Here is a 26,510-nt window from a genome sequence, read left to right on the forward strand (position 1 = left end):
CGGGAGCTTTGGGCATCCGCACCAGGTGGCGGTGCTCTGCGGGCATAGGTGCACCGCGAGCGCCTTATCCACCAGGGGAATCGCCGAATAGCCCCTGGCCGTCCTGCCATCGAGGGTAGTGAGGGCGGGGGATCTGAAAGATCGGGACCGGGCAGTAAAAGGTGCCTCCCACGATTTTGTCAGCTCCTCATGCACTTCCGGGAAGAAAGGTACTGGAGCGGGGCGTGGCTGCTTTGAGCGGCGCTGCAAGCCCAGGAACCAATCATCGAGCCGCGAGGGTTCAGGGGAGAGCAGAGGGTTCCACTCTAGCGCGACGCTCGCAGCCGCCCGGGAAAGCATGTCCATCATTACCACATCAGCCTGTGACTGGGCGACCATCCCCCGAGGGGGGGAGCTCAGCTGAGGCTTCTGCGTCCGACTGGACGAGCCCGCTCTCTGATGCTGTGCTCGAGAGCTCTTCAGCTTCGCGGGCTCCGAACAAGAGGTCGAACTCGCCATGAGATGAGCCGGCGGACTCGTCCAGAAGCCCAAACGAGGCAGACGAGCGTGCTGGGGAATGGGAGGTCCGTGGGAAAATACCCGGCGGAGGTGGTCCCATTGGGGTCCCCAAATCGCCCCCAGTGCTAGCCGCGCTGTCCTCATACCTGTAGGTAGAAGGACCGAGGCGGGGAGCCGCTGGGGTGGCTTGCTTTTTTATGAAAGCAAGCCGCAACCGCAACGTTGCCATGGTCATGTTCTCGCAGTGAGTACATGATCCATCCACAAACGCTGTCTCCATGTGGGTCGCACCCAGACATGAAAGACAGCGATTGTGACCGTCTGAAGTTGAGAGGTAACGACCGCAACCAGGAATAACACACAAACGGAAAGGCATCTTTAAAAAGATGCATCTTTAAAAAGACATTCCGTGTGTGCCAGTCTTTTAGAGAAATATGCTCTTTTAGAAAAATATACTCTCTTTTTTCTGCCGAAGCACCCAGGAGCGTTCTCTGCAATGCACCAGTGCAGAGAAGGGAGAAGCAGCTGAAATGCGCCATCAGATCCAGCAGAGGTGAATGAACAGTCAGCTCAGTAAACATCGACCGTTCGGCTCCGAAGAGAAAATCTGAATGAAATACCACTCGCCAATTTTCATTGGCCTTTTATCAAAAAACCAGAGGTGTCTCGGGCTCCCAAGTGTGACCCCTAGTGTCACTACATCGACACAACGTCGAGTGAGTGACAGATAGGGAATTGCTGCCATCTCCTGGTAAGCAAAAAACTTTTTAAAGTAAAATTTAGTGAAATTACAAAATATAACCAACAGGTGGCTCCAGATGTCCATTCATATGTCTGGTTGTGGCAAACTGATTTTTTTTAGATCTTATCACAAGTTATGCATTTGGATATATATTTAGACATTATCAAAGACATTAAAAATAGTATTTTTGTCAAAGTTTAGCCATCTTTTTTTTAGGTGATTTGAAGTGTCAGTTTTTGCAATGATGCACCATAAATGATTACATACCATGGTACTACAAAGACAAGACTTAGATTTCAGTCACCTATTATTTATTTCAAACATCCCAATTTAATAATTCATTAAGTTAATAAGAAGAAATAAATAACACGTCAATAATACCAGCAGCAATAAACAGAAATGTACAGTGAACATAGTACTAGAATAACATTTTGCAAAGGCAAACTTGGCATTTTTACAGGCATCAAAATTCTGAACATTTATTAAACTGAATAGCAATAAAGAGAAACAACAAATTAATTATTTATAATAAAAAAAACATGGTAAAAAAAAAACAAGAACAGAATTTATTTGTGTGTGTGTGTGTGTGTGTGTGTGTGTGTGTGTTCTGCATTGTGGCGGATTTATTGATTTTATTTGACCAAAAAAAAAAAAAAAAAACCTCTGTTTTACCGTCTTTACCGACCCCAAACATCATGAAAGGTACTTTTGCTTTTTACACCACCACCAAGTTTTTTTGTGTGTGTATAGATAGGTAATGTCAGCAAAGTCACGAAATCTCATGCCACTGAGATGGAGACCGTGTTTTTTATAGAACCAAAGTTCAAAAGGGGTCATTTTTGACCCCAATACCATACAAGGGTTAAATAGCAAAAACGTACTTAGTGCACCTTTAATTTGATATTAAATCCGTTTAAATCTGTTATGTATCATTTTTGAAGACAAGACGGAATAAAAGCACTGTGTTCAACAACCTCATAGTCGATCTTTCCTTCATTAGTAAATGATGGAAATGAACTGGTGGACTGTTAGACATCACTTAAACATCTTTGAAGCATAATATTTAGTTTTATTTCTTAAAGCTGAAGTGTGTAACTTTTTCTGTGTTAAAATACTTTTATCTACCCAACCTCAATATGCAGAGACAGCTATAAGAAAGGCATTAAAAGAAAACATTTCTTGAAAACGGTAAATACAGTTGCTCTGTGGCACTAATACATTTCCTTTGTTTGTTATGAACGGCCTGTCCAGCCTGACACAACAACATTGACTCGACCAATGGTGTGAGTTGGGGGCGGGGCATTCTGTTTCTCTGATCAATAGCAGATGGGGGGGTATATTCGGAAAGCTGTTTTGAAAACAATGTTTATTTAGCAATTCTGTTCGGTGGCATCTGAGGTGCAGAAATGAGACACTTCGGCTTTAAAAGAGCAATTGAATGCATTAACACAGTATATGCTATATGTATTGAGGCAAATTTCAGCAAATTTTTTATTGTGATTAACTATTTTAATCTAAACCCTACTAATTTCACATCCTAATGTGCCAAAAACTGGTTTCCTGATTTAACAGTATGCCTAATTGTGCACACTTTTTGTGTTTCACTCAAATACATAAACATCAGGCAGGATCAGGGTTGGCGTTTCATATAAAAGTAGTAGACATCTGTGAGCACAGCCAGCCAAAACAATCTTTTATAACTTTGATTCATGTTTGTATTTTGATCTGTCCATTCCTCTATAGAGTTCTCTGAGTTCTGTGACATGTCTTCATGTCTACACTTTAATTCTTTCACTCTATTCTCTCTGTGCCCATCTTTCTGTCTTCATGAGTGCTTTGGCTGTACAGGGAGTTCCAGATGTCTAAGTAAAAGTAATTACTTTTGTGTATGTGTGTGTTAAGGGTGTTTCCAAGAATGCCGAGCTGTGCGGTCAACAACTGCTCTAACATTTCCCTTTCTAAAGATATTTTTGTGCTCTCTCACTTTCATCTGAAATATATTCATGGAAAGTTTTTTTGTCTTTTTCCCTTTCTTTCTCATTCTTCATTTACTCTCTCTTTTTCCACTCTTTTGACTTTCTCTCTCTTAGAGGTGCGCTGTCCTCCACTGGTTACCCTAAAGCATATCCGTCTGTCGCCCTCTGGCTGCGGGGAGACTGAGGTCAGGATGGGAGGATCATGTCAGTTAACTTGTCCCCATGGTTACAGTCTGCTTGGTGACTCAGAAGTCAGATGTTTGCCCTCTGGAAACTGGAGTGATGATCTACATAAAGCAACCTGTGCAGGTAATGTATTCTTTTCAGGTGTGTACAATATATGGACAAAAGCCCCTTCTGATTATCAGATTTGGCTACTTCAGCTAGTTGTGTTAATCTCTACAGGGATGTGTACTGTGCATATGTGTGCATGTTTTATTTTGTGTGCGTGTGTGTGTGTGTGAGAAACCCTCTCTTTGATCTTGACTTACTGCTGTAACATGGTACGTTGCATTCGGGACAGATGTGCTGCCAGTAAAACAGGTGCTTTAGATTTATTGCTGTGAGATCTTTAGGATGTGATGAAGAATAGAATGAGTGGAAGATCATCAAACAGTGTGTAACAGAGTGTAAAATTTAAGGATTCCAGCACCATAAAACTCCAATGCTGCCCCTCCAAGCTGGAACTGTACAAAGATGAGAATCAATTAGTTCTGGCTTTCACCCACGCACCACTGTGATTTACTCATGAGAGAGAAGAGATTGTGTTTGTGTGTTTTTGTGAGTGTGAGGCTCATCAGTGTCTGACTTAATCTCTATAGAGAAGGAAAAGACAGAGTGATTGCATCTGATCCAGGCTTTTTCTTGGGCCCATTACACTAACAATGAAGTATTTGTTTGGTTTGGAGAGACAGAGCACCAGCTATGTGATTAAACTTCTCCATGCACAAAAATTTAACATGAATCTAGAGTCACATCAAAGGAATAGTCATCTGTGTTTGAAACGACATGATCAGTAAATGATGACAGAATTTAAATTTTTGCCATTTCTTGGGCCTATTACTCTTACAGTTAATTATTTGTTTGGCTTGAAGAGTCAGAGAACAGGCTGTGTGATTAACAAGTTCGTCTCTGAGCTGGATGTGATAATGAACCACGGTGAATAGATTGTAACACTCTGTCCCCATAGAATCAAAATGAATCTAGAGTCACATCCTTAAATAATAGTTCACCCAAAAATGAAAATTTTGTCATCTACTCACCCTCTTTCCAAACTTCTATGACTTTCTTCTGTGGAACATCAAAGGAGAAGTTTTAAGAAAGTTCCCACTGTGGTATTCCTTACAGTGAAAGGATACAGTGACCAGGGAAGGTCAAGCTGCAAAAAACTCTAAAAACTCTAAAATAGTTAATATAACTTGTGTGCTACATACTGTACTAGACATTTGCTGATATTCGATAATAAGATATACCATGATAATTAACATGCACAATATTGTTATCGTAAGCACTTCAAAATACCATGAAAATTTCTAGATAACATAACCAAATTGTTTAGATTTTTCTGAATGCATTGTAGCATTTCCATAAATAAATCAGCATTCCCAATACTCTAACTCTTACAGTAAAAGACAAACCAAATTACTAAGAAACTCTAAAATTCATGTTTCTTTTTCCATTAAACTTTTCCCTCAGAATGTTACCATTGTTGTTACTTGTTCATTTGCAATGAAAATAAACCGTAATAAATTAGATGAATGGAAAATAAAAGTATTTGACTTTTGAAAGCCACCATGTCGCTTTGAATCTTATATGGTTTGAAGTTACTTTCTTTGTGGTCGTTTAATTTAAAAAGTACAAAACAAGTAATTAAATCTTGTAATTAAGAACAACAATAAAGTTTATTTATCTTTCAACCCATTTTGTAATTCAATACAATACCGTGATAATCCCATATACCAGGATAAATGCTTCAGCAATTATCATGATATGAAAATTTGATATCGTCACATCCCTAACACACATCAGCCACAACATTAAAACCACCTGCCTAATATTGTGTAGGTCCCCCTCGTGCCACCAAAATAGCGCCAATACTCAAACCAGCCCGTCTGGCACCAACAAACATCCATGCGATTATCTAATCAGCCAATCTTGTGGCAGCAGTGCAGTGCATAAAATCACGCATATACGGGTCAGGAACTTCAGTTAATGTTCACATTACCCATCAGATTGGGGAAAAAATTTGATCTCAGTGATTTGGAGCGTGGCATGATTGTTTGTGCCAGACAGGCTGGTTTGTGTATTTCTGTAACTGCTGATTTCCTGGGATTTTTACGCACAACAGTCTCTAGAATTTACTCAGAATGGTGCCAAAATCAAAAAACATCCAGTGAGCAGCAGTTCTGTGGACAGAAACGTCTTGTTGATGAGAGAGGTCAACAGAGAATGCCCAGACTGGTTTGAACTGACAAAGTCTACGGTAACTCAGATAACCGCACTGTACAATTGTGTTGAGAAGAATATCATCTCAGAATGCTATTCTGAGATACGGGTTGGTGCTGTTTTGGCGGCATGAGGGGGATCTGCACAATATTAGGCAGGTGGTTTTAATGTTGTGGCTGATCGGTGTATAGATTTTGAGTCATTAAAAATGATTCATTGTTACTTTTACTTTGGCTCATATAATCCCCATTGAGTGTGTTCACATAGAATGTCATTCTCTTTATTTCTTCAAAAGATCTGACTGTTTTATTTTGGTGATTTTCCTCTTCTGTAGATACAGAACCTCCATGGATTCAGTGCCCTGGTGATGTCATAACAGAGACTGATAAGCATCAGAGGTCAGCAAACATCAGTCTGAGCGCACCCATGCTGAGGGACAATTCAGGAGATGAGGTGCGTTAAACGTCGCATTCAGTTTTATATTTTCCTTCCATTTTCTTTTCTTTTGTTCTTTCTTTCACTTTTCATTTAGTCCTTCCTTTTTTCTTTTATTGTATTTTTTATTTGCCTTTCTTTTCTTTTTTCCTCTACTTTTCCTACATGCATTTTTAAAGAGGTCTTACCAACACTCATCTGCTGTATCTGTTGTTCTTCAGGTTGTGGTGCGGGTGACCCCTGTTTTGAACTCCTTGCAGCCTTTCCCCATAGGGAGTGAGTTCATTACGTACACAGCAACTGACCGTACAGGAAACAAGGCCAACTGCTCTTTCTCTGTTACTGTAGTTGGTGAGGTTGGATTCCTAAATGAACAAGAAATATTAACTAAGATGGTCAGATTGAAATGTAGTATAATTTTGTTTCATTTTATTACGACGTAAAAAGCATCTCTTTGTTTCTATAGATGCTGAACGTCCTTTGATTGACAGGTGTCGATCACCACCCACCGTTAAAGCCACAGGGAAAGAGACAGCAGTATGCTGGGAGGAGCCTCTATTTTCGGACAATTCAGGTAAATACAAATAAAACAATAAAGGTGTTTGGCTTAAAGTTAAAGAAATAGTTCACCCAAAAATAAAAATGATCTCATCATTTACTCACCCTCATGCCATCCCATATATGTATGGCTTTCTTTCTTCTGCTGAACACAAACAGAGATTTTTAGAAGAATATCTCAGCTCTGTAGGTCCTCACAATGCAAGTGGATGGTGACCAGAACTCTGCAGGTCCAAAAAGTACAAAGGCAGCATAAAATTAATCCATAAAAACTCCAGTGTTTAAATCCATGTCTTCAGAAGCAATATGATAGGTGTGGTAAGAAACAGATCAATATTTATGTCCTTTTTAACCAAATATTCTCCTCCCTGTCCAGTAGGTGGTGATATGTACAAAGAACGCAAATTGCCAAAAACAAAAGAAGAAGAACTCTTAGGAGAGAAAAGCGCCAAAGTCTGGTGGCCATCTTAGGAATGCTCCCGGGTATCTATTTTCTATGTAAACAAAATAGATAGATAGATAGATTGATTGATTGATTGATTTACTTAGTTTGTTAGTTTGCTTTTATTGTCCCCCTTAGGGGAAACTAGGTTTGCAGCAAGGTGCCAAAACAGACTCATATTCTAATCACAATAAATCACTATACCATTAACAATTACAAATACAACAGAAATACATAATACACGATACAAATACAAATTGCACAATATCGCAACATATGGTCAAGTTGGTTTAATCTGACCATGAGGAGTTCAGTAACCCAATGGCCACGGTCACAAAGGAGGCCTTAATTCGATTTGTTCTACCTCCTGGCACTCTAAAACTATGACCAGATGGCATCATCTTGAATTCTTTCTGTAATGGATGATCAGGAATACTGAGAATTGAGTGTGCCTTACTTAAAAGCTGTCTATCTGTCTAAGCTGACAATGCAGCTTTTATCTACTTGATGGGGAAGACCGAAATTCCCAAAGCTGTTGGTCAGGATTTCAATCAAAGAACATATTTCAAATCAGTAACAAAATCTGACAACACTGATATCATATATTGTGCATCTTTACCTCAGATTACGCTAAAAAAAACGTAATTTTCCAGGCTTGTATAGCTAATGCGCATGCGCGTTCTAAAGTTGATTGACAGGCAATGTCTGTATCTAAAAGGTGAAATGCTCTTTAACCTGTAAGGTGGGACTTCCTTTCTACATTTGTTGACCTTTCCAATTTCTCCCATTCATTTTAATAGAAGTAGCCCGTCACTGCTAAATAGTCTCTGAATGCGCTGAATGGCTGTTTGAAAATGGAGATTGATAGTAAAGGACTTAAATATTGATCGGTTTCTCACCCTCACCTGTCAAATCACTTCTGAAGACATGGATTTAACCACTAGAGTCTTATGGATTAATTTTATGCTGCTTATATGTGATTTTTGGACCTGCAGAGTTCTGGTCACCATTCACTTGCATTGTATGGACCTACAGAGCTGAAATATTCTTCTAAAAATCTTAAATTGTGTTCAGCAGAAAAAAGAAAGTCAACCATCTTCTATGATGGCATGAGGGTAAGTAAATGATGAGAGAATTTTCTTTTTTGGTGAACTATTCTATTAAGTTAAGTTGGTGAGGTTTGGTGCATGAGAAAATGAACCTAAAGAGATTGACATTTGATAGAATCATCACAGAGAGAAATTGACCAAGAACACCTATAGGAGGTGGAATGGGTTTAACTTTTATAGAAGCTGCAGAGACTGGAAACAGTTCAATTTATGGACATTGTAGTAATTCTGGGGATGAGATGTTTTTCTACAAAGAATACTTTCAGTGCAAATCAAGTGGAAAAGAAGTGTATGATGTTATGTGGAGAAAAGAGTTTACGACAGTTGCTGGATTGAGATAAGTTAAAAGATGAGAAAAGTGCTAAGAGAAGTGGTTGAAATACACACAAAGAAAAGTCAAATGCATTTCTACAAGCACAGAAAATTCTGCACAATAAATCACTTAGTTCTTAACCAGTTCAGACCACATACGTGTGCACACACACACATTTCCAGACTGAAGTTCCAGAGCTATTCCAAACTGTGTGACAAATGTCTGGTTCTGCCAGGTTTTGTAGGGAGTTTTGTCTGTGCTAAATATAACCCAACTTCAGGGTGTGGGTATGGAAAAACAAAACATGCTGACGTTGGAGTAACGAGGTGTGACGTCGACAAGCAGCTTCAGTGTGGTCACAAAATGTTATTTTGGTAGATGTATGTACGAGTGTTTTATAGTAGCTGTGGGTTCTGTATATAAATGTATGAGTGTGCATGCAAAAACGTGTGTATGTGTGTATTTGATCCTTGAAAGACTTCTATTGTCTGACCTCAGTGTATCACCCTTAGTTTTGTGTCATTAAACAATTTATCATTTACTAAAGGCCTGTTATTCTGTGATGAAAAACAGTACAGTTTTTTCGTAGGACTTTGTGGTTGACCAGAGTGAGTCTTTGTGGAGCTCCACATTGCTCCCTGTGGTAATGTCTGTGAAAGTACCTGTTACATCATTGGCTGATGCCAGAGTACACAACTGAAGTGATCTGTCTGCAATATTGCAAACAAATGCAAGCATAGGTATATTTGGTAATAAAAATGTTTTTTTTTCTCAGGAGCCAATTTGAATATCTCTAGTACTCACTCCTCTGGTGATGTCTTTCCTGTTGGAGAAACATCAGTCTATTATACAGCCACAGACCCATCTGGCAACAACCGTACCTGTGAGCTCATCATTACAGTACAAGGTATGTTAGTGTAAGATATCTTCCCAAAAGTGTTTAGTTGGAAGAAGTGTAATTTCAAGTGTAATTTCAACTGAACATGCTAAAGTCCATTATTTCAATTTGTTATGTAAGAACAGTCTTTTTCTTAAGCAATAAAAAATACTCTCACTTTGGGTCTGACAAACTACACTAAATTATTTCAGTTGGATTTTTTTCAGATTACACTGTTCCTAGTTAAATAAACTGGTTAATTAAGTGTCTGGTGCTGAAGGATGTTTCTGAACTCAGGTTCAACCTGTGAGCAGCCTTTTGTGCCAGTGAATGCGGATTTCTCGTGTGCCAAGACAGAGGAGGGGGTGAACTGTACTCTGATCTGCAGACAGGGTTACAGTCTTACCCAGGACAGTGTAAACAGCTACTTCTGTGCCAATAATGGAATCTGGGAGCCGCCCCGCTCGCCAGACAAGCCTGATTGCTCCTGTGAGTATTGGCTCAACATTTCATTTTTGTTCTCTCGTAATTTCCACCTTTATTCACATATATACTAGGGATGTAAATTTTCAGACATTTTCATAATCGATCGTCATGAAGTTAACGATCAATTAATCGTTAAAATTTATACCGCAAAATGCACTTGGAGGCCTACTGTTTAAATATAAAGTTATTACACCTAAGAAATGCAAGTATTTGCATTTTCCTCTTAAAATATTATTAGTTCAGTGTATTTTAATACATTTAGGCTATGTTTAGTATGAATTTGTGAATTATTTTATTACTGTTAATGAATTACTGTTGGTAATAACTTGTATACAAGATAAATAACTTGTATACATATTTGAGTTCATTAAAACTTCATGTTGTGGATCGTGGGATATTTCGGACCTTTGGACATATTTTTTTATTTGAAATTAAACCATAACATGCAGCGTAAACACAGTAGCCCACATAACATACAGTTTCTCTGGTGCTGGTGAGATGTCAGCTGAATCTGCTTTCCCGGCGATCACTGACGTAATTTTTGGTTGGGATGGAGAAAAGGAGACCAGCATATCAACTGTGCTTGTTTTCATGTTGTACTTTAACACACCATCACGGTGTGCTCAGAAAACATGTTTGTTTATAGAGCAACCCTCCAACACTGGCTGTGTCTCGTTTGGAAGGCTGCATCCTCCGGAGGTCACATTTGTTGGCCGCATACGTCATCGAGGCTGTCTTGTTTCATTTTTTATCTATTGTCAATGCCTTTTATGTATATGCACTTACATTTATACAATTGTTAACCTTTTTTGCATTCCCAATAAAAAATAAATAAATAAATAAATAAAATGAAACGAGACAGCCTCGATGACGTATGTAGCCAACAAATGCAACCTCCGGAGGGCGCAGCCGACAAATGCAACCTCCGGAGGACGCAGCCGACAAATGCAACCTCCGGAGGATGCAGCTTTCCAAACGAGACACAGCCACTGATTCCATTGAGCCAGCTTCATCTTCAATGTGCTGTTCTTCTTCTGTCATGTGGACAAGACATGACATGCAGCATACAAGCGCCCTCTAGCGGCGGATGTTAAGACAGCTTTATCAAAGTCTGCAGGCATTGTTACTGAAAACATTTGTCCTGAAATTCATTAATCAACGAATGATAAGCTTAATCGATCAAATTAATCTACCTATTTTCCCTCTGATCCTATCTTATGTGTTTCTTGAATGTATAGTAAGGACTTTGCTCTATGTATCTTCTGTATGCAGTGAACAGGATTGCGAACAATGGCTTTAAGCCCTTCGAGATGCTCTTTAAAGCATCCCGCTGTGATGATCTGGAATTGCTAAAATCCTTCACAGGGGAGTTTTCCACTATCCTTAAAGATATGGTGAGATCTGACACACACATGCACATATACTCTGGCCACATGACTTTAAAAATCTCTTGTGAACCCTCTTTGTTTTGTTTTTTTACAATACCCACAATCCCACAGGTCCCTAACATCTGTGGTGGCGATTATGTCACCTGTAAGCTAGAAATTATGTCACCTGGACAGTGCCTGGAATATAACTATGATTATCCAAATGGATTTGCTATTGGTAAGCAATGACTTATGTGTAGTGTGTCATCTTATATAACTGCTTATGTTTTGTGATTTTATCCTCTTCAGAGTGAAATGAACTAGCTTTTGTTGTTACAGTAGTTGCAGTACAACAAGAATCTCCTTGTGTGCTTCTTTGTCCTCAAGTTTTCTAAGGGAACAGCGACAAGTCTTACTACTTATGATAAGTTGATCCGTGAATGAAACAAAGAGCTGTGGCTGCAAGTTTTACTCGTGTGCTTGCAAGGTTTTTTTTTGCCTCAATCCAAACCTGTTTCATATGAAGCTGTTAAGTGGTAACAAAAACATTAACAGGAAGTCAGTTTTATATTACTGATAATCCATGGAACTTATAATGAGTATGTTTACATTCACAGTCTTCCACTGATTATGCTTAATACACCAAAAACATGATCATGTGAAAGATTAAATCCATGCTCTTTTGTCAGGGGAAAAAAGTAATAAACAGTCTTTTTAAAGATTGAATGTCTAATTGTTCCTTGTATGCTTATATTATTTACTTATTATTATCTCCTTCTATCTTCTTCTTTTGTTTCTCCTCAGGCCCTGGAGGATGGAGCAGTAATTGGGCTTCTCAGAACGGTCAGGATTATGCTTATTTTGACACTGGATTTGATCCAGAGCAACACTTACAGCAAGATGGTACATCACAGCATAGCCATCACATGAGAACCAAACGTCATCGTAAAAACACAGGCCCCACAAGAGAGCAGAAGATACAAATCAATTTCAACATCACAGGTAGAGAAAAACGAACTATTGTGCTAAGCAATTCGGCCCTGTGCCTGTTGTTATTATTGCCCCAGCTGATAATTGTGACTGTTTAAGGGGAATACACAAGATAGTTATCTAGTCGCAACTTCCAACACCATTCCTTTTTCCCAGCAAGCATCCCACTGCCTCTGTTGAGGAATGACTCAGCAGAGATAGTCAATCAGAAGCGTTTGCTGAGGGCCCTTGAGCAGCTGACCAATCGGCTTAAGCGCACGCTGAGCAAGCAGCCGTTCAGCACCTTCCATGTGTCATCTGAGATGATCGTAGCTGACCTCAAATCCCTGGGAAGTAAAAAAGTGAAACTTTACTGTCGGCCAGGCTCTGTTCTCAAAGGCAGGATGTGTGGTGAGTTGTACAGTCTACTGGATACTTCTGATGAATCTCCTGAAGAAAGTATTTGTTTTGACCTCCTTGCTGTTTTTGTCTCATAGTGCAATGCCCAGTAGGTACGTATTTCTCCCTGGAGTATGCAGAGTGTGAGAGCTGCTGGAGAGGGTCGTATCAGGATAAGGAGGGGCAGATTGAGTGTAAGCTTTGCCCAGATGGCTTCTCCACTCCATACCTCCATTCACGCAGCCTGGCAGAGTGCAAAGGTAATCAGTCACCTTGATTTACTGATTAATTCAATTAAAAGGTTAACCATCAAATGATCTGTCTCTATATATGTAATATACAGTATGTCTGTTGATTTGAAATAAATATTTTTGTCACTCCATTCATCCAAAGTTTATACCTACTACAATGGCCCCAAAAAGTATTTGGACACTTAAACCACATGTATTGTATTCATTTCATTGCATTAGATAATCAAGTATCAAAGAACAAATTACCTTTTATAATAATAATAACTTTATTTTTATTGCACCTTAGCGATTTAGCGCAAAGTGCTTCACAAAACAGAAAATCAAAACACATACAGTAAAACACAACACATTCACATAGTAATAAAAGCAAGTCTATACAAATTAGTTTTTAAACAAGACTTAAAAAAAGAGACACAGATTCAGCAGATATAATATCCCTGGGCAGGCTGTTCCATAAACGTGGGGCCTTCACTACAAACGTTTTGCATCTGGATCTTGGAACAGCCAACAGTTTACGATAAGAAGAACTGTTTCATAAGGTCTTAAAAGTTCTGCTAAATATTCTGGTGCCAAACCATGTAATGCCTTATATGTATTAACAAAATCTTAAAATCAACCCTAAAATGAACTGCAAAGAAGCTAAAACTGGAGTAATATGATTTGAAGACCTAGTTCATGTCAAAAGTCTAGTTGCAGCATTTTGCACCAATTGTAGCTGTGCTACATTGTGTTGATTTAAAGTTGAAAACAGGGCATTACAATAATGAGGAGAGACAAAATAAAAGCATACGCTTCTCTGTATCCCTAAAACTCAAGACATGTCTAACCTAGAAATGTTCCTTAACTGATAAAAACAAGATTGAACTAACTTCCTGACGTGATTTTCAAAATTTTAATTTGTATCAAGATAGATTCTCAAATTGGGGATCACCTGAATAAGTCCTGACTCAGTCTGACATTTTTTTAAATCATGACCAATTATAACAACCTCTGTTTTATCAGTATTTAACTGAAGAAAATTACATGCCATCCAATTTTTTATATCTGCTATACATGCTTAAAAAAACATTTAAATTAGTCAGATCATTGGGATTCAACGACAAATACACCTGCAGGTCATCCGCATAGCAATGGAAATTAATGTTGTATTTTCAAATCACAGAACCAGGTGGTAACACAAATAGTGAAAACAATAAAGGTTCCTTGCGGAACACCACAATTGTTCCTTTTCAACAAGTAGGAAGCATACCATTCTAAAGCCACCCCAAATATCCCCACCAATCTCTTCAATGTATCAATTAAAACTGAATGATCAACTGTATCAAACACTGCAGTCAAATCAAGCTAAACACTGAAATGGAGCACTCTCCAACATCCTTCGCCATCAATAAGTCATTGGTCACCCTAAGAAGGGCAGTTTCTGGACTGTGGTTTTCTCTAAAACGTGACTGAAATTTCTAAAAAATATTGTTATCCTTCACTACCTCCGATAGTTGCTTAGCTACAGATTTCTCTAATATTTTAGGGATAAACGGTAATTTTGAGATTGGTCTATCTAAAGTTATCTGCAACCAAAGGATCTAATGAGGGCTTCTTCAGAACTGGTTGAACTATCGCAGTCTTTAACTCCTCTTGGATACATCCTGACACATCAAGTATCAACTATTTTTAACCAACTGATCCCAAGGTCACTTTAGTGGATGAATTCAGTTCCTCTCAAATTCACAGTGGTGTACAAGCAGAGTAACCAGAATTTCTAATCGTGTCTCTGTGTGCTTGTGTGTGTGTATAATTGCATGTGTGTGCATGTTTCCAGTGCAGTGTCAGCCGGGCAGCTCATCACTGAGTGGGCTGGAGACCTGCGAGTCCTGTCCATTAGGGGAGTACCAGCCGGGTTTTGGCTCCCTGACCTGTCTGTCATGCCCACCCACCACTACCACTGTTAATAGAGGGGCTGTGGACGTCACTGAGTGTGGTGGTGAGATATAACAAATTATTAAACACCTAAGAATTCCTTCAACATTTGAGACAAGATGTCAGATATTATGTTTTTTAGAAGATGTTCTAAATATCTTGTTGGATCTGTAATATCTTTCATTTCCCTCTTTCTTTCTCTTTTTCTCTCTGTCTCCCCAGTACCGTGTTCTGCAGGTCACTTCTCTCGTACGGGTCTGGTTCCATGTTACCCTTGCCCCAGAGATTATTACCAGCCTGAAGAGGGCCGATCCTACTGCCTCTCCTGCCCCTTTTTTGGCACCACTACAATAACTGGAGCCAAAGCCATCCAACAGTGCTCCAGTATGCTTCTTTCCCTTTATTATGTTGGCTTGACAACATACTATTATTCTACAAAATTGGTTTAGGTTTTTTTTTTTAATCCCTAAACCGAGACCAAAATTTCTAACACTAACTCCTCCTAGAGCTTTCAAGCTACATCAACCAAACCTGGTACAGACCTTCATACTGTTCTGAAAAAGTGTGCTATTTATTTTCTAACTGATTGGACAAAGGGTTTTTGCACCACAGACGATCAAATATGGGAAAAATCCCTTAGACCTAGATTGATGGAATGTTCTAACGGGCCAGTGAAATGTTTATGAATTCAAATTCAAAAATTCCAAATTTAGGGGGAGTCACCTGACGCCGTGTGAGATTCGGACGTGTGAACGGCGAGCTCTGCACACTTTGCTAGTTTTAACACTATTATTGTCATAAACCGGTGAGGTTCGATGCACTCTGTTCCTTAACTATTCTAGGAAGACAATATGTCAAAGAATTCAAAATGTTCGGGCTCTGGAGACATTAAAAGACACTTACGTGCTCAAGCTGATGCCCCTGACAAGACCGCGGACCAGGGAGCAGATTTGGCCGGTGAAGTGCGGGAAATTCGGCGAGAATTGTTGACCTTGTCAGCAATGCTGACGAAGGTCGTTGCTGACTTGAAGGATCTTGCTGTCGATCGATCACTGCCATGGAGACAAAATTCACTGAGGTGGTTACAAGAGTGGGGTATGTCGAGAAACGGATAGATTATTTGAAGTCATTGGAGAGGGAATTAGCTGCTAATCCGCTAGTGACCAAGGCGGATTTGGAGCGCGTCTGGGAGAAGCTGGAGGATATGGAGAATTGTAGTCGGCGAAATAACGTCCATAATGTTGGAATTCCTGAGGGAGGAGAGGGTCAGAATATGGTGAAATTCCTGGACTGGCTATTTCCGAGTCTGCTCGACATAACAGGCCATAAATTGGAAATCGAGCAAGCTCACAGGGTTCCGGCTCCGCGATCCGCCGAGGGAGACAGGCCCCGATCAATTCTGGCCAAATTTCTGAGATCATCCTATAAAGATCTCGTGTTATGCGAGGTGAGGAGTAAAGGAAGGCTTTCTTGGAAAAACAATAGCATTTTCTTGTTCCCAGACTTTACGAATTGGATGAGAGAAATGTGATCGATTCAAGGAATGCAAGAAACTCTTACATCAACGGAAGGTCACTTTTGTACTGATGTTCCTGGCCAAATTGAGAATAGATGCTAAGGATGGGCACCCCATAAAAAGAAGGAAGGTGGTGGGCTTCATTACATTTATCTATGATTGGGAAGGTTAATGTTATTAAAATGAATTGTATTCCAAAATTCCACTACCTGCTACAGTCTCTCCCTATAGATGTCTCCCTCTCTTATTTCAAGCAATTTGATAGCATGGCGAAGTTCTTCATTTGGAATGGTAAACATCCCAGATTACATTTCAGTAAAATGCATAGGCCGATTGACAAACGTGGGCTAGGCCTACACAAGATTTTGTTTTATTGTTATGCATTCGGTCTCAGACATTTAGCTCATTGGTCACTTCCACCTGAGAGAGCCCCTCCCTGGTTTTGTATTGAACAGGAAGTTCTTGCCCCTTTGCAAAGCCTTTCTTTCAAACCAACTGGAGAAGTTAAGTTACACCCTGTAAGGGGGTTAGAGGGAAAGGAGGAGACGAGAACCGGCTTGAGAATATAAATAATAGTTTAATGATCAACTTAACCAAAAGCACACAAACATCACCACACACAGGGCAACTACCTGTAATTCCCTCTCTCTCAAACTGTTGTCCCCGGCCGCCTTTATCCCTCGCGCGCCCCATCAGGCTGATGGTCATTCCAGCCCGGCTCCGCCCTCCTCCGCTCTACACTCCTCCTGGCGTTGCCTCAGGCCAGGGAGCCTCCTCTCCGGGGGGGAGGGGGGAACTGCCTTGCGCCCCGACTGCCGGCAGGTCATCCCCACCTTCCTCGACCTGGGAGGAGACAAGAGGGGAAAAACAATAACAACAAAAAACAAAATAGGCAAGGGAAAGGCCAACACGGAGCGACAGAGAGAGAGTGAGGAGAGAGAGAAAAAGAAATTCACTCACATGGTCCTCGATCACTCCTCCACCCTCTCAGGCAGACAGCAGCCGCTCCTCCCCGGGCGGACCGGAGTCAGACCTCTGACCCCCAGCAGACAGAACGCCCCTCCGCATTCCCGGTGACATGTGGGGACACTCCTCCGCCCCTGGCAGCAGCCCTACCGCTCCAGGCGGTCGGGGAGTCGCTTCCCTCCTCCCCTCGCGGACGGCGGTCTTCTCTCGACCCCTCTGTGTTTCTGGGGGACGGCAGGACACTCCTCCGTCCCTGGCAGTGGCTCCATCGCTCCAGGCGGTCAGGGAGTCCGGTCCCACTTGCCTCACGGACGGCGGCCATTCCACGCGTCCGGGCGGTTGTGCTACTCCGTCCCCCAGCGGATGGTAGCGGTGCTCCCCTGGGTGGACGGCAGTGTCGAGGGCTCTGCGACGGGCATCCCAAGAACCGGCTTGAGAATATAAATAATAGTTTAATGATCAACTTAACCAAAAACACACAAACATAACCACACACAGGGCAGCTGCCTGTAATTCTCTCTCTCTTGAACTGTCGTCCCCGGCCACCTTTATCCCTCGCGCGCCCCATCAGGCTGATTGGGGACCGGGCGTGCGTCATTCCAGCCCGGCCCTGCCCTCCTCCGCTCTACACACCCCGTTATCTCTCATTTGCACTCGGTGTGGACAAAAGTGTCCAGAGTGTTTAATTTGGCCATTTATTTAAATGTTGCCTCGAGTATGTGGCTGAACCCAAAATGATGTATTAATAAGTCCCCTTTCTGCTGGTCAGAGTGGATTGTGAGGGGGGTTGCTACACTCGGTGACCAATATGAGAGTGGAGTGTTGAGATCCTTTGAAAATTTGGTTCAACATTTTGGGATTCCCAGATCTCAGTTTTTTAGGTATTTACAGTTGTGTCACCTGCTCTGTGCTATTTTTGGGAGTAGCATACACCCCCCTAAAGCGGCAGACACTCTGGGAGTGGTGATTACTGCTTTTGGAAAAGGTCATGAGGCATCAGTGTATTACTCCCTGCTAATTCAGAGTCTGGGGGATGGAGCTTTAACTTCTATCAAAAGATTATGGGAGAAAGATTTAAAATTGGTGTTGGAGGAGGGAGTGTGGGCTAGGATTTTAAAAAATGTCAAGTCTGCATCTAGAGATGCAAGGGTGTGCCTTATGAAATTCAAGATTTTACATCAATTATATTGGACCCCCTCTAGATTGTATAGGCTTGGTCTTAAAGACACCCACCTGCTGGCGATGAAGATGGAGACACAACCCATGTCTTTTGGTGGTGTGTTAAGATCCAAGAATTTTGGTTGAAGGTTCAGAGTTTTATGTGTGATGTATTGGGCACTCAAATTTATTTATTAGGCATGTTATGCCAGCAGAGAAGGCTTTGCTAGCCCTGAGAAATCGCCCCTGGTTATTTCCCTTGGAGGTCCCTTTATTTACTTATTAATTATTTCTAGATGTTTGAGATTCTGATGCTTGGTCTGAATAGTTAAAAATTTGAAGTACATAAGTTATTTGGAGTAATGTTTTTTTCTGAGATTGTCTCTTGAGGATCACTGATCAAATGTATTTGGGCTTGTTTTAATTGGGAGCATCTGCTTTAAGTAGTCATATGTAACTGTTTTTCATTTTCTGTTTATGTTTCATGAAAAACATGACAAATAAGCAACATCTCTTTTTAAGATGTTTAACTGGTTGCATAAAATACATTTCATAGGCAAAATACTCTGAATAGGCAACTTAAAAATGCTACTACCTCCTGTAAGACTGAGGTTTTTCCTCTGTTTTTATGTAAGCATAAGTGTTTTGGTGCACAGTGCTGACATCAGTTGTGTTATGTAAATCGCTTTGAAATATAAGTTGCAGTACCTTTTGGATAACAAAAAATAAATAAATTAAAATGTAGTGAGTTAAATTCAGGAAAATATGGTATGACTATGGTGTCACTAGCAACACAAACGTAATTGCAAAAAGAATTGTTTCTGAACAGGTTTTCCAAACACTCCTACCGCCCACTCTCACCCTAGTCAATTCCCACAGACATCACAGAGCCACAGTTTTAACACACTTTGGGAAGTAAACATACGAATGGCTTAGTTATAGATGTATCTGCAAATAAACTAGGATAGTTTAACAAAAATTACAAACTTCACATACAGTATAATGTGATAGAAAGTAAAACTTGTTCAAGATGATGGTGTGCAGAGGTTGTCCACATTCATTCACCGGTTTTCAGTGTAATATATGGATCATTCCCATGTTTTTCCTTGGGGCTAGGTGTGTGAACAATTTGCAATGAGAATCCAATGCACATAATGGAATCTGATTCTCTGTACGTGCAGGAAAAAGTGCCTCAATCTGGAAAAGATGAGGATGATGAATGCCTTTGGATAATCTTTTCCAGTTTTGACAGCAGAAATTCTCCTCTTTCACATCTTTTTTATGTGTGTGTTTTTATGTGTTGTGCTTATTCTGTCTTTTTCATTTTCTCATTCCTGTCTCCTTATTACACTTTCTTTCTTTCCTTCTCTCTCTCTTTGTCTGACTCAGGTTTTGGCTCTAGTTTTTTGCCTAAAGAGGAAAGTGCCACTCCAGTGCCAGAAGTGGCTGTGGGAAATGAGTATCAAGCCAGTAGTCAGGTGAGTATCTTTCTTACTGAATCTGTATATCTTTGAAATGTGATCCTGGTGTGTTTGGCTTACATATACTTCTGTCTCAGTAAAACTGACCATTACATTCCATCCTCTAAGTCAGTACACCAGATGAGAAAGTAAATCAGGACAGACTCCTATTAAAACTGTCAGGTGTTTCCTACATCCAAATCTCAAGTGACAAAGATGGATGGGAGTCTCTGATGGGTTTAACTGTTGAACCTTCGGTCAAAAATCACAGAGATATTGATAAGAGACTGGGATAAAAACTGTTCATAACTTATTGTTGGTTTCACAGCACCCCCTGGGGGCTGGAATTAAATTGCTGAATATTTTTTATCTAAAAAGTTGTCTGCTCTGCTCTCTGCTGCAGATGTTCCACGAATGCCTTCTGAATCCATGTCAAAATCAAGGCACTTGTGAGGAAGTCGGGGTAGGATATGTTTGCACCTGTCTTCCAGGATTTACAGGTTCGACAAGTTCTCACATGAGACTCTTTTAACCATAACTCATTAACAAGTAATGTTGTAAAACCAGCTGTTAAAGGAACTGTTAACCTAAAAAATTTAATTCTCTAATCATTTATTAACCCTCATGCCATCCCAGATGTATATGACTTTCTTTCTTCTACAAAACACAAACACATATTTTTAGAAGAATATCTCAGCTCTGTAGGTCCATACAATGCAAATGAATGGTGTCCAAAACTTTGAAGCTCCAAAAAGGACACAAAGGCAGCATAAAAGTCATTCATATGATTTCAGTGGTTTAATCCATGTCTTCTGAAGCCATCCAATCGGTTTTGGGTGAGAACAGACCAAAAAAAAATAAAAAATTTCACTATAAATCTTGACATCAGCAGTCTCCTTGATGATCATGATTTGCACATGTGTCAAGCACTAGGAGGTGTATTCGAGCTTGAAATAATGATCATACATAAAGACAGCAATGGCAAGATGTACAGTGAAAAAGAGTTATATTTTGGTCAGCTCTGTCCCAAAATCAATTAGATTGCTTCAGAAGACATGGATTAAACCACTGGAGTTGTATGGATTACTTTTATGCTGCCTTTATTAGCTTTTGGAGCTTCAGAGTTTTGGTATCCATTCACTTGAATTGTATGGTCCTACAGAGCTGAGATATTCTTTTAAAAATCTTGATTTGTGTTCTGCAGAAGAAAAAAAGTCATACATATCTGGGATGGCAAGAGTGTGAGTCAATGATGAGGGAATTTTCATTTTTGGGTGAACTATCCCTTTATATTCAACCAGCTTATGGAAACTTATTCTCATGGGAACACTGAACTTTTTTTTGTTGACTTATTTTTTTGTGTGCAAAAGTTACAAACTAAACTAAAGATGATAAGCTCTATGATAGAACTTCAGTGTGGAATAAGACGACTCAAACTAAATTGTTTTTAATAATTTAGCTAATCTGGTAAAACGGTGTAAAAGTTTTAGTGGGCCTGGGTAGCTCAGCGAGTATTGACGCTGACTACCACCCCTGGAGTCACGAGTTCGTATCCAGGGCGTGCTGAGTGACTCCAGCCAGGCCTCCTAAGCAACCAAATTGGCCCAGTTGCTAGGGAGGGTAGAATCACATGGAGTAACCACCTCGTGGTCATGATTAGGGGTTCTCGCTCTTGATGGGGCACGTGGTAAGTTGTGCATCGATCGCGGAGAATAGCATGAGCCTCCACATGCTGTGAGTCTCTGCAGTGTCATGCACAGTGAGCCACGTGATAAGATGCGCAGATTGACAGTCTCGGAAGCGGAGGCAACGGAGACTTGTCCTCCACCACCTGGACTGAGGTGAGTAACCGCGCAACCGCAAGGACCTACTAAGTAGTGGTAATTGGGCATTCCAAATTGGGAGAAAAGGGGATAAAAAATAAATAAAAAAAACAGTGTAAAAATTTTATCAGCTCATTTCAGCAAGCCTTTATGATGTAGGTGAATCACTGCCCAGTCTTTTCCAGTGCTTCTTTATTCATTGCCTCATAGGAGCCAAGTGTGAGAGTGACATTGATGAATGTGAGTCTATACCTTGTCAAAATGGAGGCTTGTGCAGAGATGGCATGGGAGATTTCAGGTGTCAATGTCAGCTGGGGTTTGTAGGTAAGGAAAAGACCACTGATTTCTGACTTTGAACTGTAAAATGACTGTAAACGCTCTCCTGTGATCGTACATTTTACATTAATACGCCAAATTGCTATGTTGCTTGGCAGCCACTGGCAGAATAATTTATTTAGATTATTATTAATTATAAATGTAACTGTTTATTGAAACATTTATTTAACGTTTATTTAAAAATTGCTTTTTCACCCTTTACCCATGGTAAAATCACTGTATCACATGGCCTTTTGTGGCTTATGGCTTTATTTTAGGATCTACATTTTTAAAGGACTTAAACCACTTATCTAAAATTCCACTCAGTTCTAAAGAGTTTCTCTACTCTCACCTTTTGTTGATTTAGGAATGTCTCTAAATCTCGTGAATCTGGCAGTGGAACTAAAACAACCCTCATTCTCAGAACCTTATAACACTTTTCCATTCAGGCTATTGTCTCTCATCTTTAAAATGTGGACATGATTAAGCATGTGGCTGCATATGGGGAAATTTAATTGCAGTGTTTTTATTCATTTCTGTGTGTGTGTGTGTGTGTGTGTGGTGTGTGTGTATGCATCTGTTTTGTCTCTGGAAGGGTTGCTGTGTGAGGCAGAGGTTAACGAATGCAGCTCATCGCCTTGTCTGAATGAAGGAGTCTGTGTGGATGAGGTGAATCACTTTACATGTAGCTGCCCAGATGGATTCACAGGTCAGCACCTCACCTCTGCCTCAACTGTTCATTTACATATAATGCCATTTACAGTATAGTGTAGTACTCTGTAAAGGGATGTTCTTCAGTTCCCTATCTGTCACTCACTCGACATTGTGTCGATGTAGTGACACTAGGGGTCACTCTTGGGAGCCCGAGACACCTCTGGTCTTTGATAAAAGGCCAATGAAAATTGGCGAGTGGTATTTGCATGCCACTCCCCCGGACATACGGGTATAAAAGGAGCTGGTATGCAACCACTCATTCAGATTTTCTCTTCGGAGCCAAAAGGTCATGCTCACTGAGCTGAATTCCCATGACTGTTCATTCACCTCTGCAGGATCTGATGGCGCATTTCAGCGGCTTCTCCCTCCTCTGCACTAGTGCACTGCAGAGAATGCCCCTGGGCGCTTCAGCAGAAATAAGAGTATATTTCTCTAAAAGAGCGGCACACACGGAACGTCTTTTTAAAGATGCCTTTCCGATCGTGTGTTACTCCTGGTTGCGCTCGTTATCTCTCACCTTCTGACGGTCACGATCACTGTCTTTCGTGTCTGGGCACTGCTCACGCAGAGACAGCGTTCGTGGATGGTCATGTACAGTGGTGTGAAAAAGTGTTTGCCCCCTTCCTGATTTCTTATTTTTTTGCATGTTTGTCACACTTAAATGTTTCAGATCATCAAACAAGTTTAAGTATTAGTCAAAGATAACACAAGTAAACACAAAACGCAGTTTTTAAATGAAGGTTGTTATTATTAAGGGAAAACAAAATCCAAACCTACATGGCCCTGTGTGAAAAAGTGTTTGCCCCACCTGTTAAAATATAACTTAACTGTGGTTTATCACACCTGAGTTAAATTTCTCTAGCCACACTCAGGCCTGATTATTGCCACACCTGTTCTCAATCAAGAAATCACTTAAATAGGACCTGCCTGACAAAGTGAAGTAGACCAAAAGATCTTCAAAAGCTAGACATCATGCCGAGATCCAAAGAAATTCAGGAACAAATGAGAAAAAGTAATTGAGATCTATCAGTCTGGAAAAGGTTATAAAGCCATTTCTAATGCTTTGGGACTCCAGAGAAACACAGTGAGAGCCATTATCCATAAATGGCGAAAACATGGAACAGTGGTGAACCTTCCCAGGAGTGGCCGGCCGACCAAAATTACCCCAAGAGCACAGCGACGACTCATCCAAGAGGTCACAAAAGACCCCACAACAACATCCAAAGAACTGCAGGCCTCACTTGCCTCAGTTAAGGTCAGTGTTCATGACTCCACCATAAGAAAGAGACTGGGCAAAAATGGCCTGCATGGCAGAGTTCCAAGACGAAAACCACTGCTGAGCAAAAAGAACATTAAGGCTTGTCTCATTTTTGCCAGAAAACATCTTGATGATCCCCAAGACTTTTGGGAAAATACTCTGTGGACTGACGAGACAAAAGTTGAACTTTTTGGAAGGTGTGTGTCCCATTACATCTGGTTTAAAGTAACACTGCATTTCAGAAAAAGAACATCATACCAACAGTAAAATATGGTGGTGGTAGTGTGATGGTCTGGGGCTGTTTTGCTGCTTCAGGACCTGGAAGACTTGCTGTGATAAATGGAACCATGAATTCTGCTGTCTACCAAATAATCCTGAAGGAGAATGTCCGGCCATCTGTTCGTGACCTCAAGCTGAAGCGAACTTGGGTTCTGCAGCAGGACAATGATCCAAAACACACCAGCAAGTCCACCTCTGAATGGCTGAAGAAAAACAAAATGAAGACTTTGGAGTGGCCTAGTCAAAGTCCTGACCTGAATCCTATTGAGATATTGTGGCATGACCTTAAAAAGGCAGTTCATGCTCGAAAACCCTCCAATGTGGCTGAATTACAACAATTCTGCAAAGATGAGTGGGCCAAAATTCCTCCACAGCACTGTAAAAGACTCATTGCAAGTTACCGCAAACGCTTGATTGCAGTTGTTGCTGCTAAGGGTGGCCCAACCAGTTATTAGGTTTAGGGGGCAATCACTTTTTCACACAGGGCCATGTAGGTTTGGATTTTGTTTTCCCTTAATAATAACAACCTTCATTTAAAAACTTCATTTTGTGTTTACTTGTGATATCTTTGACTAATATTTAAACTTGTTTGATGATCTGAAACATTTAAGTGTGACAAACATGCAAAAAAATAAGAAATCAGGAAGGGGGCAAACACTTTTTCACACCACTGGACTCATTGCGAGGACACGTCCATGGCAACGATGCGGTTGCGGCTCGCCTTCGTAAGAGAGCATGCCACCCCAGAGGCTCCCCGCCTCGGTCCTTTTACCCACGGGTATGAGGCTAGCGCGGCTAGCACTGGGGGCGATTTGGGGACCCCAATGGGACCACCTCCGCCGGGTATCCCCCCGCAGACCTCCCATTCCCCATTCCCCTGCCCCGATCGGGCTTCCGGATGAGTCCGCTGGCTCGTCTCATGGCGAGTTCGACCTCTTATTCGGAGCCCGTGAAAGTGATGAGCTCTTGAGCGCAGCATCGGAGAGCAGGCTCGTCCAGTCGGACGCGGAAGCCTCAGCTGGGCTCCTCCCTTCGGGGACGATTGCCCAGTCACAGGCTGACGCGAAGATGATGACATGCTTTCCCGGGCAGCCGCGAGCTTCGGCTAGAGTGGAACCCTCCGCTCTTCCCTGAACCCTCGCGGCTCGATGATTGGTTCCTGGGCTCATAGCGCCGCTCAAAGCCATGCCCCGCCCCCGTTCTTTTCTTCCCAGAAGTGCATGAAGAGCTGACAAGGTCGTGGGAGGCACTTTTTTACTGCCCGGTCCTGATCTTTTCAGCTTCCCCGCCCTCACTACCCTCGATGGTGGGGCGGCCAAGGGCTATTTGGCAATCCCCCGGTGGATAAAGGCGCTCGCGGTGCACCTATGCCTGCAGAGAGCCGCCACCTGGCATGGGTGCCCGAAGCCCCCGTCCAAGGCCTGTAGGTTTACGTCGTCTCTGATGGCCAAGGCCTACAGTGCCGCTGGATAAGCCGCCTCCGCCCTGCACGCCATGGTTCTCCTGCAAGTCCGCCAAGGCGCTAAAGGAACTGCACAAGTGTAGTTCTACCCCGGGATTGATGCAGGAACTGCGCTCGGCGACCGAGCGACGGAGGTCACGGCGCGGTCTCTCGGGCAGACGATGTCCACATTAGTGGTCCAGGAGCACCACCTTTGGCTCAACCTGGTCGAGATGGGTGAGGCCGACAGGACACGGTTCCTTGCTGCCCCCATTTCCCAGGCTGGCCTATTCGGCGACACCGTCAAGGACTTTGCCCAGCAGTTCTCGACGGTGGAGCAGCAGACGGAGGCTATCCGGCATATCCTGCCCCGGCGCGGCTCAAGATCCCACACCCTGTCTGCTCGTCACCAAGGGCGTCCCTGTCTGCTCGTCACCAAGTGGTTGCATCCCCCTGCGGTGACTGCACCGGCTCCACCGCAGCCCGCCCCTTTGGCCCGGCGTGGAGCCCACCGCAGGAAGCGGACACCACCCACCTAATTGCGCTGCATGCCCAAGTGGCTGCAGTACTCGAGTTCAGCAAGAGCGGTTTCCTTGTTCCCTGGGTCACATATCCGGTGTGCACAGCCGTCATCACGGCCACCGTCCACCACTCTATTTGGCAGGTTTGGCGCTCCAGCGGCGGTCTCCCACCCCTGAGCGCCCAGCTGTGGCACAAATCCACCCCCGATGTGACAGTCTCCATGGGTCATGAGGACAGGCCTCTTCCTCCCCTGTCCCAGGCTGTTCCAGGGGTGGTC

At 41.9% G+C, this 26,510-nt stretch overlaps 1 protein-coding gene across 1 annotated transcript in view; it reads left to right on the top strand.

The window, feature by feature from the left end:
* Window positions 1–26,510, top strand: part of LOC127429123 (sushi, von Willebrand factor type A, EGF and pentraxin domain-containing protein 1-like) — a 162,113-nt gene that overhangs the window by 92,109 nt on the left and 43,494 nt on the right. Inside the window, exons 7-23 of the mRNA XM_051677987.1 lie at window positions 3,331–3,525; window positions 5,996–6,114; window positions 6,318–6,447; window positions 6,563–6,670; window positions 9,294–9,425; window positions 9,693–9,884; window positions 11,154–11,275; window positions 11,381–11,486; window positions 12,053–12,250; window positions 12,395–12,628; window positions 12,715–12,876; window positions 14,684–14,845; window positions 15,004–15,165; window positions 19,811–19,899; window positions 20,285–20,381; window positions 21,915–22,028; window positions 22,615–22,728. Coding sequence (XP_051533947.1) covers window positions 3,331–3,525; window positions 5,996–6,114; window positions 6,318–6,447; window positions 6,563–6,670; window positions 9,294–9,425; window positions 9,693–9,884; window positions 11,154–11,275; window positions 11,381–11,486; window positions 12,053–12,250; window positions 12,395–12,628; window positions 12,715–12,876; window positions 14,684–14,845; window positions 15,004–15,165; window positions 19,811–19,899; window positions 20,285–20,381; window positions 21,915–22,028; window positions 22,615–22,728 — 2,436 coding nt within the window. The remainder of the gene's footprint in view (window positions 1–3,330; window positions 3,526–5,995; window positions 6,115–6,317; window positions 6,448–6,562; window positions 6,671–9,293; window positions 9,426–9,692; window positions 9,885–11,153; window positions 11,276–11,380; window positions 11,487–12,052; window positions 12,251–12,394; window positions 12,629–12,714; window positions 12,877–14,683; window positions 14,846–15,003; window positions 15,166–19,810; window positions 19,900–20,284; window positions 20,382–21,914; window positions 22,029–22,614; window positions 22,729–26,510) is intronic.

This window comes from Myxocyprinus asiaticus, chromosome 1 (assembly GCF_019703515.2).
Source record: "Myxocyprinus asiaticus isolate MX2 ecotype Aquarium Trade chromosome 1, UBuf_Myxa_2, whole genome shotgun sequence".
Classification (NCBI taxonomy): Eukaryota; Metazoa; Chordata; class Actinopteri; order Cypriniformes; family Catostomidae; genus Myxocyprinus; species Myxocyprinus asiaticus.